Source organism: Mus caroli, unplaced genomic scaffold, assembly GCF_978045245.1.
Source record: "Mus caroli unplaced genomic scaffold, Mus_caroli_1 scaffold_12, whole genome shotgun sequence".
In the NCBI taxonomy this organism is placed as follows: Eukaryota; Metazoa; Chordata; class Mammalia; order Rodentia; family Muridae; genus Mus; species Mus caroli.
Genome location: NW_028227267.1, coordinates 100250046 through 100263057, shown reverse-complemented (window position 1 = coordinate 100263057; position 13012 = coordinate 100250046). Strand labels below are relative to the sequence as shown.

At 39.3% G+C, this 13012-nt stretch overlaps 1 protein-coding gene across 1 annotated transcript in view; it reads right to left on the bottom strand.

The window, feature by feature from the left end:
• The window catches only part of Scel (sciellin), a 94689-nt gene that overhangs the window by 29289 nt on the left and 52388 nt on the right, over positions 1–13012 (bottom strand). Inside the window, exons 15-19 of the mRNA XM_085828993.1 lie at positions 7873–7932; positions 7434–7493; positions 6233–6292; positions 2255–2314; positions 989–1048 (exon numbers count right to left, since the gene is read on the bottom strand). Coding sequence (XP_085685119.1) covers positions 989–1048; positions 2255–2314; positions 6233–6292; positions 7434–7493; positions 7873–7932 — 300 coding nt within the window. The remainder of the gene's footprint in view (positions 1–988; positions 1049–2254; positions 2315–6232; positions 6293–7433; positions 7494–7872; positions 7933–13012) is intronic.

Below are 13012 nucleotides of genomic sequence, written 5' to 3'. Positions count from 1 at the left end.
TATTAAACAGCATCCCTCTTCAGAGACACGGGAAATGGCCACAAAGAAGGCAAATATCCATATACCATCCGCATCTAACTCAATTCAAGTTGACATAGAAAGGTATATGTATGGTCTGGTTATATTTTTTTATTTACTTGATGTGGTATGTCACAGGTAAAGTTCTTTCTATATGAAAGATAAATAATATTTTTAACTTTTTTCAATGAACCAAATGAAATTTTTTTAAATGGTCTCCTGGACATAGGTCAGTGGGTTAACACTTGTTGCATACATAATGGTCAAGACTGTAATTTGGATTCCTAGCACTCATGGAAGGCAGATCGGAAGAGGACAGAAGATTCCCCCACAGCAGGCTGACTAGATAGGTAAGCTGAATTCTAGCTAGATTAACCTAACCTAGAAACTTTGGTTTCAAGTGAGAGACTTTGCTTCAATAATTTAAGGTGGGAACAGCCAGGGAAGACACACTGTCAACCTTTGACCGCTACATACAGGGAATACATGTAGGAGTCCCACACATAGACCCATACACATGAGGACAGACACACCATTCACACACACACACACACACACACACACACACACACACACACAACTTCCTAACTTCTGAAATGGTTGTGGTTTATTCAAAGAGAAAATAGGGAATAAGGGGAGACAGAATAAGCTTTTTTCATCTCCAGACTTCTACATCAGCTACCTGGTTTTAGAGCATCCTTTAGGATGCAGCCTTAGCCCATGGGAATTTCCATGAGTATGGAATACAAATGTTACACTGGAGTAAGTTCACCACTGTACTTTGAGGAGTTCCTGTCTCCACCACAGTCCATATGCAGGGAGTCTGTGCAGGGATTTCAGTGCCAGCCTGTGGGCTGGGGACACACCTGTTTCTCACATTGCATCTCTTCTCTAGGACAGTATAAGGCATTTCTCTGAGTTTTAAGAGTGAGTCAGAAAACAGGAGAGAGAAATTTTTGTTAAGCCTTACCCTTGGTTAGCTCTGCTCCTTGCAGGAACTCCTTTGGTGAAATTGTCAAGACTTGGACCCCTTAAGAATATAGAAGAAATACTCATAGCAATTCCATCAGATGGTTGAAATTATTTATTAAAACTGATATACATTCAGATTATAAAATATTTACTAAAACCTTGACAGCAGCCATTTTGCTGAAATGCAGTGATGGAATTGACTCTGGAACTGGTGTCCAACGAACCAGTTCTTCAGTTTCATGAAAAGCCCAAGCAAACTGCCTAGCTAGCCTGAGGAGAGACCTAGACTCATGTCTGTGGGTGCAAGCGTACGGTGCTCGCTTCTCATCTGCACCATCCTTCCACTAAAAGGAACCAACCAATTACAAGGTTTTATGAAGAGATAACTTGAACCTAAATGGTCAAAGGTACACTCCCTGCATGGGAAAACCACAGACTAAGCTCTCCACTCTCTCAGAGAACAACGTTCATAATTACCACTTCTCTCTTAACTGATGACTGTGTTGCACTTACAAACGCTGCTCAGCATGAAGCCAAACAGGAGAGAGTTAATCTTACTCCTGAAGTCTTTTTTTCTGCTATTGTATCCATCCTGATGAAATTACTGAGATCTGTGGAACTTTAAACAGACAGACCAACCAAAAACCCTCGCAGGAAAAATGGAATGAAATCAACTGGCCATTTTGCTTTGAATCCTATGAATCTGCATGTCCCCAAGATAACTTTTGTGATTAAGTTTTGATAGAAATCAATACTGGTCTAAATCTTCAGCTTATAGGAGTTGAACTTTAACCTTTACACAAATCATTGGTATACTGGTTTGCTTCTCAATGTCTTCTCAAAACAAACCCTAACACTGGGGCATGATTGAGATTTTTTTTTCCATTAGCTTATTTTGGAACAAGGCAATAGTTTACCCAAAACTTTATCCTGACTCCGGAAGCATTCATCGCTTTCCTGTAGCTACAACTAAACCGTGTTTTAATAATAATTTCCATTTTCTGCACGTTTGTTTTAAAGAGACCGTGTAACTATTACTCCAGTTGCTCCTTCTTGCTTTCTGCTGTCAGAGCTAGGATCAGCGCATCCTCCTCCTCACACTGTGGCTGGCCAGCTGCAGCTCAGTGTCCATGTGGCCTGCTCAGAATCCCACCTAGGAAGCAATGAGCTTCAGGTTCCCTGGGCCTAAGGATTCCAGCCCTTCCTTTTGTAAGTGCTACATATTGATGCAGAAAAGAAGAGAGGGAAGACATGATTCTCTCACCCTTTGCTGCTTCTGTTTACTTCCGGGGTGACTTTGATAAGATTGTCAAGGCTCTTGCCCCTTTAAAACATTGAAGAAATGAAGTGGTTAATGGACGACTTTCAGTAGTATGGAACTACTAATTAAAGCTCAGAAACAGAATAAACACACATTGAGATCACACCAAAGAGTTAAAGGTGACTTGCAGGGATGGAAAGATTTATAGTTATCAGGACTCACTGAGTGAGACTTATGCAGACGTTGGCTGTTAGAAAATTTCACTAGAGCTCTGCCTATTCTGGTGCATTTAATGGTATCCTGTTAACCACTGCCAAGTATACAAAACAGTTTTTAATTAGTTCACATACTTGCCTCATAGAACATTCCAGAAAACATTCTCTCTTGTGAGCAACCTCCAACATGTGTGAAACAAACTTTCTTAAATCCTTATTTTGTTAACACTTATTGGTAAGTGTTCTATTACAAAACTACATTAAGATAAATGTACCAATTTGTTTACAATGTACTATGTACAACCTGGTATCTATCTATCTTTGGTATTTATACCTCATTAGAATGAGACACATTGTACCTGATTGTTTTAGAAACAAACAATAAGATGGATTGCTGAAACATACCAAAATGTAAGCCATATTGGCTGGAATGTGAACTCTGTAGTTACTGAAAACACTTGCACACTTTGCTGTTGGCCTTGACTACATGCCTGCTTCTGATCTGAATGGAACGCTTCGTCTCTTATTGCATATGCATATGCTTTTAACATAAGTCTCCCTAGCAAACACTCCTCTGATCTACAGAGAATGCCACATGGGGAGAAGAGCCTCCTGGGGTGGAAGCTTTAACCCTCTCTCCTCACTTGATGACCCCACAAAGATGTCTCTGAGGTTTCAGCTATACAACATCAAAGATACAGTATTCAGAAACAACCAGATGTTGACCCATGTTGTCTGCCTGATCCAGATGTCTCAGGATGTGATACTCAGACTAAAGATGCGAAGACAATATGTGCACATTCATTATGGCAATGACGGAACAATTGACCCCACAGGAACTACTCCAGATTAACCCTTGTTTTTCACCTAAATAAAGCCCATGGAATTTGAATCATATTTTTGTCTTAGGGGAAAAAATTCCCAGGTTACAATTGCAAGATTTTAGTGTTTAAATAAGCAACAGATCAACAAGATCAACTTGGAGAGTGTTGGTTGAGGAGTTGGCTTATGAAGACTTCAGCCTCTTTAAACATTGAACAAACCCTATAATGTACAAGGTTATATAAATTATTAATGCATAAGGTCAATAAAGAACAGTGAACTAAATAATGTGGTGATCTAATTATTATAAGGATATATATACTATTTGAAGTGTAACTGATTGAGTCATTGACTCACAGTGTATACATCATCAGAATTTATATATTCTTGCAGTCCGCACATAGCAAAGACCAATGAACGAGGCTCTGGCAAGTGGTGGGATGTGTGTATGCAAGACACACACAGAAGTAGCCTACTGGGCACTTTCATTCCAAACTGGGGAAAGGTAGGACACAGACAAACATCTAAATGAATGTTATAATTTGTCAGTTAACTAGTATATGTTGAGCTTTAAAAAGAGTATTTTGTGTTTGTAGTACTGAGGACAAGTGAGGGTGTGTGACTTAATCACATTCAGTAGCCCGAAAGTGACCCATTTGAAAGGAAGACAATATGGTGACAGTGTTTCAGAATTAAGGCAAGAATGAACCCTAAATGGAACAGGTTTATTTGATAGAATTTTATTGAGGAAATTTTAAAGATTGTCTCTAAGCATTTAAAGTTCTATTCCACCTGAGATGGAAAACAGTGAAAGCTTTTTACTGAAGAAGAAAGCTTACTCAGTGTGTGTGTGTGAGTGTGGTGTGAGCACACGTGCATGTGTGTGTGTACACACCAGAGGTTGATGTCTACAGCATTTTCATGTTGTTTTTTTGAGACAAGGACATTTTACTGAGTGCAGAGCCCACTAATTGGTAAGGCTAACAGCATAGCTACCTGCAGGTAGCTCCTGACTGTACCTTCTTAGGACTGGAATTTCAGGGCTGTGCTGCGATGCCTGACTTTTTCAAGGTGCTGAGACTTGAACTCGTTACTGACTAAGCCCCTAACTTTATATTTAAAATATCTACAAAGTCTCATTATATCAAGCATAAATTAAAAGTACTCTCCTTAAAAGTTCATAGAAAACACACATATACAAATATGAACACATATCACACGTGTTTACACATGTACATATGTTCACATATGTATACACTCATGTATACATACACACATGAACACCCAACTACTATTCATATATATGCAATAATTCACTTGTAAAAAAATACATACATGTACACATTTGTGTACATGTCTACCTACATACTTACACAGGCATATATCTCCATAGGTACACACATACATATGCTTATATAGGGATGCACACATGCAAGCAAGTATTCAAAACATACACACATATGCATATACCCAGTTGGGTACACACATACCCATTTCAATATATAAAGAATAATAGGTCACAATTTGAAGTGCTCTAATAAATATTAAATAGATTGGATGCCAAGATGAACTAAAATATATGTAGACTGCCTAGCCCAGTATGTATAATATTAATCTGAATGTTTTTTCTAACACTGGCTTCTGATTCATGGTTTGTGTCTAGTCCATGCTGAGCACAAGCATACTGTGATTCCTCTTTATTAGATGAGTGTGCTAGCTAGTTTCATATCAACTTGACACAGGCTAGAGTCCTTTTGGAAGAGGAAACCTTAATTGACCAAAATGCTCCCAGCAGATTTGCCTATGATCAAACCTTTGTGGCATTTTCTTGACCGATGATTGATGTGGATACACCTACCCCTGGTGCCACCCCTGGGTGGGTGGTCCTGGGTAACGTAAGAAAGCGGGCAGAGCAAGCCACAAGGAGCACACCAGTAAGCAGCACTCTGTCATAGCCTCTGCACCAGTTCCCACCTCACGGTTCCTGCCCTGCTTGCTCCTGACCAGACTTCCCTTAGAGATGGGCTGTAATATAAAAAAGCAACTTCGTCCCCAAGTTGCTTTTGGTCCTGGTCTTTATCACAGCAATGGAAAAGTAACTAAGATGCTGAGTAAGTGGGGACAATGACATAGTTAGCCAGCGCTGAATTTGAACCAGGGCTTCCAGATTCCCTGTTCACACTAATACCTCAGTCATCTTCCTGAGCCACATACGGAGCCAAACAGGCCAGGGCTTCCCTCTCAGCAAGTGTGGGAGACTTGTTTGTTTTGCCTTCTTCACTGTGTGTTGTGCCTCTGACTGTGCCACATGGTCAAAAGCATGGCAGCCTGGCAGTGCGTGCAACAGCTTTTGGCTAGCTGAGCCTTTGCTCAGCCAGCTTAGCCTTTGGGGCATTGCTGACACATCTCACAACCAATAATTAGTATCATATACAGAGTTAACTGAGTGAAAAAGAGTTCATGCAATTGTTTGGTACACCATCTTCAGCTACGCAGCAACAAGTTCAGTTTTAAAATACAGTTCACATGCACACTATCTGGAATACACACACATACATACATACAATATTCATATATAGCCATGCATACACACATATACATATATGCTCTTATGCATGCCTCTACTAATATACCTCCACATACTTTTATATGTATAATACTCATACATACACATATAGACTAATACGAAGAGAAACAATATAGCTAAAAAGCTTAGTTAAAACTGTCTTGCAATTTCTTTAAATTACCAGGCAGCAAACGTCACCAAAGAACAAAATGGTAAGGACTCTGTATATCATTCATATCAGACTGCTGAATGAAATGTGTTTGAGAGAATAAAGGAGCGGTTTGGGCTTGAACATCAATTCACTGCCCCAAACATAAGCACTGGCTTTCAGATGTGCTTACAAATAAATGCCTGGCCCAGGGGCTTCAGACGTCTTACCTCTTCATATTTTTATTTGTGTCAGGGTTCACTTTAATCAGTCCATCGAGGTCTTGTTTTCTTTGGAAAAGAAAATGAATTCTAATCAATGTCATGAAAACAAAACAACCAATCATATGACTAATAGCTCAGAAATTACAAAGTGATAAATGGAAAAGCTCTTTACACCACTGTGAACATTTAAAGTTCTAAATGTAAATGACAGTTCTTGTATCTCAGGCTGAAACCATTTACGGCCGGTTGTTAATTTGCTAATAGCACGCATGCGTATGCATTGTCTCTTCTGTTCTCAGAATGGAAGCACACGTGAGACTTCTTACTAAACAAAATCAGCCCTGTCTTCAGGTCCATCCAGTTAGATCACTTCTAAGGGGCCACAGTGAAGTCTGGTGAGTTAGATGAAGTTTTCCACTAGGAATGGACTGAATACAAATTGCTACTGAACAAATGGATTCAGTTTCCTTTTTTTGTTTGTTTGTTTTAATAAGAAGAAAATATTGATAACAACATAATAATTTAACTATATTGGAAATACTAAAAAAAAAAAGCATGCCCTCATATAAACCTATTGATCATGCCCATGTCCTATCCTTTTAAATATCTGTTGCCTCAATGTTTACTTTCCTACATGATCACTTGTAGGAAACATAGTGGCTCACTTCTTCCTGGCTCTAACTGCTGTCCCATTAAAAACCCAGAGAAGCTATGCTCAAAGCAAGCAGTGGAGGTTGGGGTGAGTGCAGGGCTAGCAGAAATAGAGACTGGGTATGATGCCTGCAGCAGTGGGTCCTTATTCCCATCCAGGCACTGGCCCAACCTCTCCCTGGACTGCTGGTTGAAACCACCATCCTCAGAGGAGGTGACTTAGGGAGCCTTAGTCACAGCTGCCTTGGCTGTCTCTGTCATCCTGGAAATGTACTTCAGAAACCAGACAAAGCTGCATTCTTTAGATAAAGTCTACTCTCATCAATCCTTAAAAAGAAATCAATACCAAATCAAGCAGCAGAGTAACTCAGTATTAAACACTGAGACAATTATCTTAAAATAAATAATTTATGGACGATAGGCATGAATGGCCATAACTCCCACCTTTATTAGCTAACTCCATACTTTAAAATATGGTTGAGAAGTTAAAAATTCAAATCATTTGCCTTCTGATCATTATGCAGAAATCAGAATTAGAGACATTAGTGAGACATACCCAGTGGTACTTTCATGTCCTTTGGGGCTGATCTTCATGACACTATCAAGATCTTTACCTCTTATGAAAAGAATGTTTGGATTAGATTCATGACATTTCCATAGAAGATATCATCAATTCTTACATTTTTAATGACAAACTCATTGAACTATTACTAAGCTATTATTTCATTGGAGAAAATTATTATTCTGATATAAAATTTATTTTAGTATAAAATTGACTATGTGATATAGTTAAGTAAATCTCCAAGATTTTGTTGTGCTGTATATAAATATGTTTAGATACAATCACAATACAGTCTTCAAACCGAATAACAGGACTGCAGAAATAAGACACGTAAGATCGAGGACAGGTTCGAAGTTGTGACTCCCTCCACACCACGGAAGTTGTTAGTCAACAGAAGAAGCCTGAGTCTCAGGGACGTCTAGGCAGTGCTCACCTTCTGCCGCTTCTCTCAGCTGTGGCATGCGTTCTGATAACTGATCTGAGATCTTGGCTTCTTTAGGGGAAAAAAAAAGTCATCAAAACTTACGTCAGCACCGAGGAGATAGTGTCTTTCACACACGGGAACACTCACACACAGATGAACTCATACAGACGGTGGGTGAGTGCTCAGAGCCAAGCCAGGTGGGATCCCAGCACCGAGGAGGAAGCGGACCATTACATCCCAGCTCTAAACAAGAAGCTACCTCTGATCTTGCTTGCAAAGGGAAAATTAGTTTTCTCCAATGGAGTGTCACTGGGTCTATAAATCACTCTTAAGGGTAGGCTCCATGCCCAGCACAAAGTGAACTCAGTGTTTTTGTAGAATTCTTTTGTTTTTGTTTATGTCTTATATTGAACATTTTTATCTTATTTTTTTTGTCTTTTGCTGATATATTATAATTTTTGATTTTTTGTTTTCATAGGATGTATGTGTATGTGTTGTATGTATGTGTATGTTTTCTTGTGCTTTTTCGTCGTTATTTTTTTCTGTTTTTTCACCTGTTTGTTTTGAAATAAAGAGAAAGAAAGAGAGAAAGAGAGAAAAAAGGAGAGAAAGGTGTTGAGGAGGTGGGGGAATCTGTGATGAAATGGGGGAGAAAAAAACAGTAATCAGAACAAATTGTATGAATTTTCGATTTAAAAAACTTACGCCGGACTCCGCCGAACTTAGTCTGTACAGGTTAGAGTGAGGACCACAGAGGCAGACAGCTTCTGGGACAGGCGGGAGCCACAGAGCCGCTGAGGCAGCACCCTTTTGGGGCCGCAGACATCCGGCACCCTCCCAGCCGGAGGACAGTGACCTGCCCTGCAGGGAGCGCCATCTTGGCTCCGGGACTCCGCCGAACTTAGTCTGTACAGGAGGAGGTCCAAACGCCAGATATCTGTACACCTTCCCTTTAAGAGGAAAGCTTGTCAGCAGGGAGTGCTCTAACCACTGAAACTCAGAGGAGAGAGCCTGTCTCCCAGGTCTGCTGACAGAGGATACTCAGAATCACCAGAAGAACAACCTCTGAACAGAGACAACTATAACAACTCCAGAGATTACCAGATGGCGAGAGGTAAAGGTAAGAATCTTACTAACAGAAACCAAGACCACTCACCATCATCAGGACCCAGCACTCCCACTTCGCCCAGTCCAGGGCACCCCAACACACCTGAAAAACTAGACCTGGATTTAAAAGCATATCTCATGATGATGGTAGAGGACATCAAGAAGGACTTTAAAGAACTACAGGAGAACATGGCTAAAGAGTTACAAGTCCTTAAAGAAAAACAGGAAAACACAACCAAACTGGTAGAAGTCCTTAAAGAGAAACAGGAAAACACATCCAATCAGATGATGGAAATGAACAAAACCATACTAGACCTAAAAAGGGAAGTAGACACAATAAAGAAAACCCAAAATGAGGCAACACTGGAGATAGAAACCCTAGGAAAGAAATCTGGAACCATAGATGCAAGCATCAGCAACAGAATACAAGAGATGGAAGAGAGAATCTCAGGTGCAGAAGATTCCATAGAGAACATCAGCACAACAATCAAGGAAAATGGAAAATGCAAAAAGATCCTAACTCAAAACATCCAAGAAATACAGGACACAATGAGAAGACCAAACCTACAGATAATAGGAGTGGATGAAAATGAAGATTTTCAACTCAAAGGACCAGCAAACATCTTCAACAAAATTATAGAAGAAAACTTCCCAAATCTAAAGAAAGAGATGCCCATGAACATACAAGAAGCCTACAGAACTCCAAATAGGCTGGACCAGAAAAGAAATACCTCCCGACACATAATAATCAGAACAACAAATGCACTAAATAAAGATAGAATACTAAAAGCAGTAAGAGAAAAAGGCCAAGTAACATATAAAGGCAAGCCTATCAGAATTACACCAGATTTTTCACCAGAGACTATGAAAGCCAGAAGATCCTGGACAGATGTTATACAGACATTAAAAGAACACAAATTCCAGCCCAGGCTACTATACCCAGCCAAACTCTCAATTAACATAGATGGAGAAACCAAAGTATTCCACGACAAAACCAAATTCACACATTATCTCTCCACGAATCCAGCCCTTCAAAGGATAATAACAGAAAAAAACCAATACAAGGACAGGAACCACGCCCTAGAAACAACAAGAAGGTAATCCCTCAACAAACCTAAAAGAAGACAGCCACAAGAACAGAATGCCAACTTTAACAACAAAAATAACAGGAAACAACAATTACTTTTCCTTAATATCTCTTAATATCAATGGACTCAACTCCCCGATAAAAAGACATAGACTAACAAACTGGCTACACAATCAAGACCCAACATTTTGCTGCTTACAAGAAACTCATCTCAGAGAAAAAGATAGACACTACCTCAGAATGAAAGGCTGGAAAACAATTTTCCAAGCAAATGGTCTGAAGAAACAAGCTGGAGTAGCCATTCTAATATCAGATAAGATTGACTTCCAACCCAAAGTCATCAAAAAAGACAGGGAGGGGCACTTCATACTCATCAAAGGTAAAATCCTGCAAGAGGAACTATCAATCCTGAATATCTATGCTCCAAATACAAAGGCAGCCTCATTCATTAAAGAAACTTTAGTAAATCTCAAAGCACACATTGCACCTCATACAATAATAGTGGGAGACTTCAACACACCACTTTCACCAATGGACAGATCATGGAAACAGAAACTAAACAGGGACACAGTGAAACTAACAGAAGTTATGGATCAAATGGATCTGGCAGATATCTACAGAACATTTTACCCTAAAACAAAAGGATACACCTTCTTCTCAGCACCTCATGGTACCTTCTCCAAAATTGACCACATAATTGTGCACAAAACAGGACTCAACAGATACAAAAACATTGAAATTGTCCCATGCATCCTATCAGATCACCATGGACTAAGGCTGATCATCAATAACAAAATAAATAATAGAAAGCCAACATTCACGTGGAAACTGAACAACACTCTTCTCAATGATACCTTGGTCAAGGAAGGAATAAAGAAAGAAATCAAGGACTTTTTAGAGTTCAATGAAAATGAAGCCACAACATACCCAAACTTATGGGACGCAATGAAAGCATTTCTAAGAGGAAAACTCATAGCTCTGAGTGCCTCCAAAAAGAAACTAGAAAGAGCACACATTAGCAGCTTGACAACACACCTAAAAGCACTAGAACAAAAGGAAGCAAATTCACCCAAGAGGAGTAGACGGCAGGAAATAATCAAACTCAGGGGCGAAATCAATCAAGTGGAAACAAGAAGAACTATTCAAAGAATCAACCAATCAAGGAGCTGGTTCTTTGAGAAAATCAACAAGATAGATAAACCCTTAGCCAGACTAACTAGAGGGCACAGGGAAAGTATTCTAATTAACAAAATCAGAAATGAAAAAGGAGACATAACAACAGATCCTGAAGACATCCAAACCACCATCAGATCCTTCTATCAAAGGCTATACTCAACAAAACTGGAGAACCTGGATGAAATGGAGAATTTCCTAGACAGATACCAGGTACCAAAGTTGAACCAAGATCAGGTTAATGATCTAAACAACCCTATATCCCCCAAAGAAATAGAAGCAGTCATTAATAGTCTCCCAACCAAAAAAAGCCCAGGACCAGATGGGTTTAGTGCAGAGTTCTATCAGACCTTCAAAGAAGATCTAATCCCAGTTCTTCACAAACTATTCCACAAAATAGAAACAGAAGGTACTCTACCCAACTCATTCTATGAAGCCACAATTACTCTGATACCTAAACCACAAAAAGACCCAACAAAGATAGAAAACTTCAGACCAATATCCCTTATGAATATTGATGCAAAAATCCTCAATAAAGTTCTTGCTAACCGAATCCAAGAACACATCAAAACAATCATCCATCCTGACCAAGTAGGTTTCATCCCAGGGATGCAGGGATGGTTCAATATACGGAAATCCATCAACGTAATCCAGTATATAAACAAACTCAAAGACAAAAACCACATGGTCATCTCGTTAGATGCAGAAAAAGCATTTGACAAGATCCAACACCCATTCATGATAAAAGTCTTGGAAAGATCAGGAATTCAAGGCCCATACCTAAACATGATAAAAGCAATCTACAGCAAACCAGTAGCCAACATCAAAGGAAATGGTGAGAAGCTTGAAGCAATCCCTCTAAAATCAGGGACTAGACAAGGCTGTCCACTTTCTCCATACCTATTCAACATTGTACTTGAAGTCCTAGCCAGAGCAATTCGACAACAAAAGGAGATCAAAGGGATACAAATTGGAAAAGATGAAGTCAAAATATCACTCTTTGCAGATGATATGATAGTATATATAAGTGACCCTAAAAATTCCACCAGAGAACTCCTAAGCCTGATAAACAGCTTCGGTGAAGTAGCTGGATATAAAATTAACTCAAACAAATCAATGGCCTTTCTCTACACAAAGAATAAACAGGCTGAGAAAGAAATTAGGGAAACAACACCCTTCTCAATAGTCACAAATAATATAAAATATCTTGGCGTGACTCTAACTAAGGAAGTGAAAGATCTGTATAATAAAAACTTCAAGTCTCTGAAGAAAGAAATTATAGAAGATCTCAGAGGATGGAAAGATCTCCCATGCTCATGGATTGGCAGGATCAACATTGTAAAAATGGATATCTTGCCAAAAGCAATCTACAGATTCAATGCAATCCCCATCAAAATTCCAAATCAATTCTTCAACGAATTAGAAAGTGCAATCTGCAAATTCATCTGGAATAACAAAAAACCTAGGATAGCAAAAACTCTTCTCAAGGATAAAAGAACCTCTGGTGGAATCACCATGCCGGACCTAAAGCTCTACTACAGAGCAATTGTGATAAAAACTGCATGGTACTGGTATAGTGACAGACAAATAGACCAATGGAATAGAATTGAAGACCCAGAAATGAACCCACACACCTACGGTCACTTGATCTTCGACAAGGGAGCTAAAAACATCCAGTGGAAGAAAGACAGCATTTTCAACAAATGGTGCTGGCACAACTGGTTGTTAACATGTAGAAGAATGCGAATCGATCCATTCCTATCTCCTTGTACTAAGGTCAAG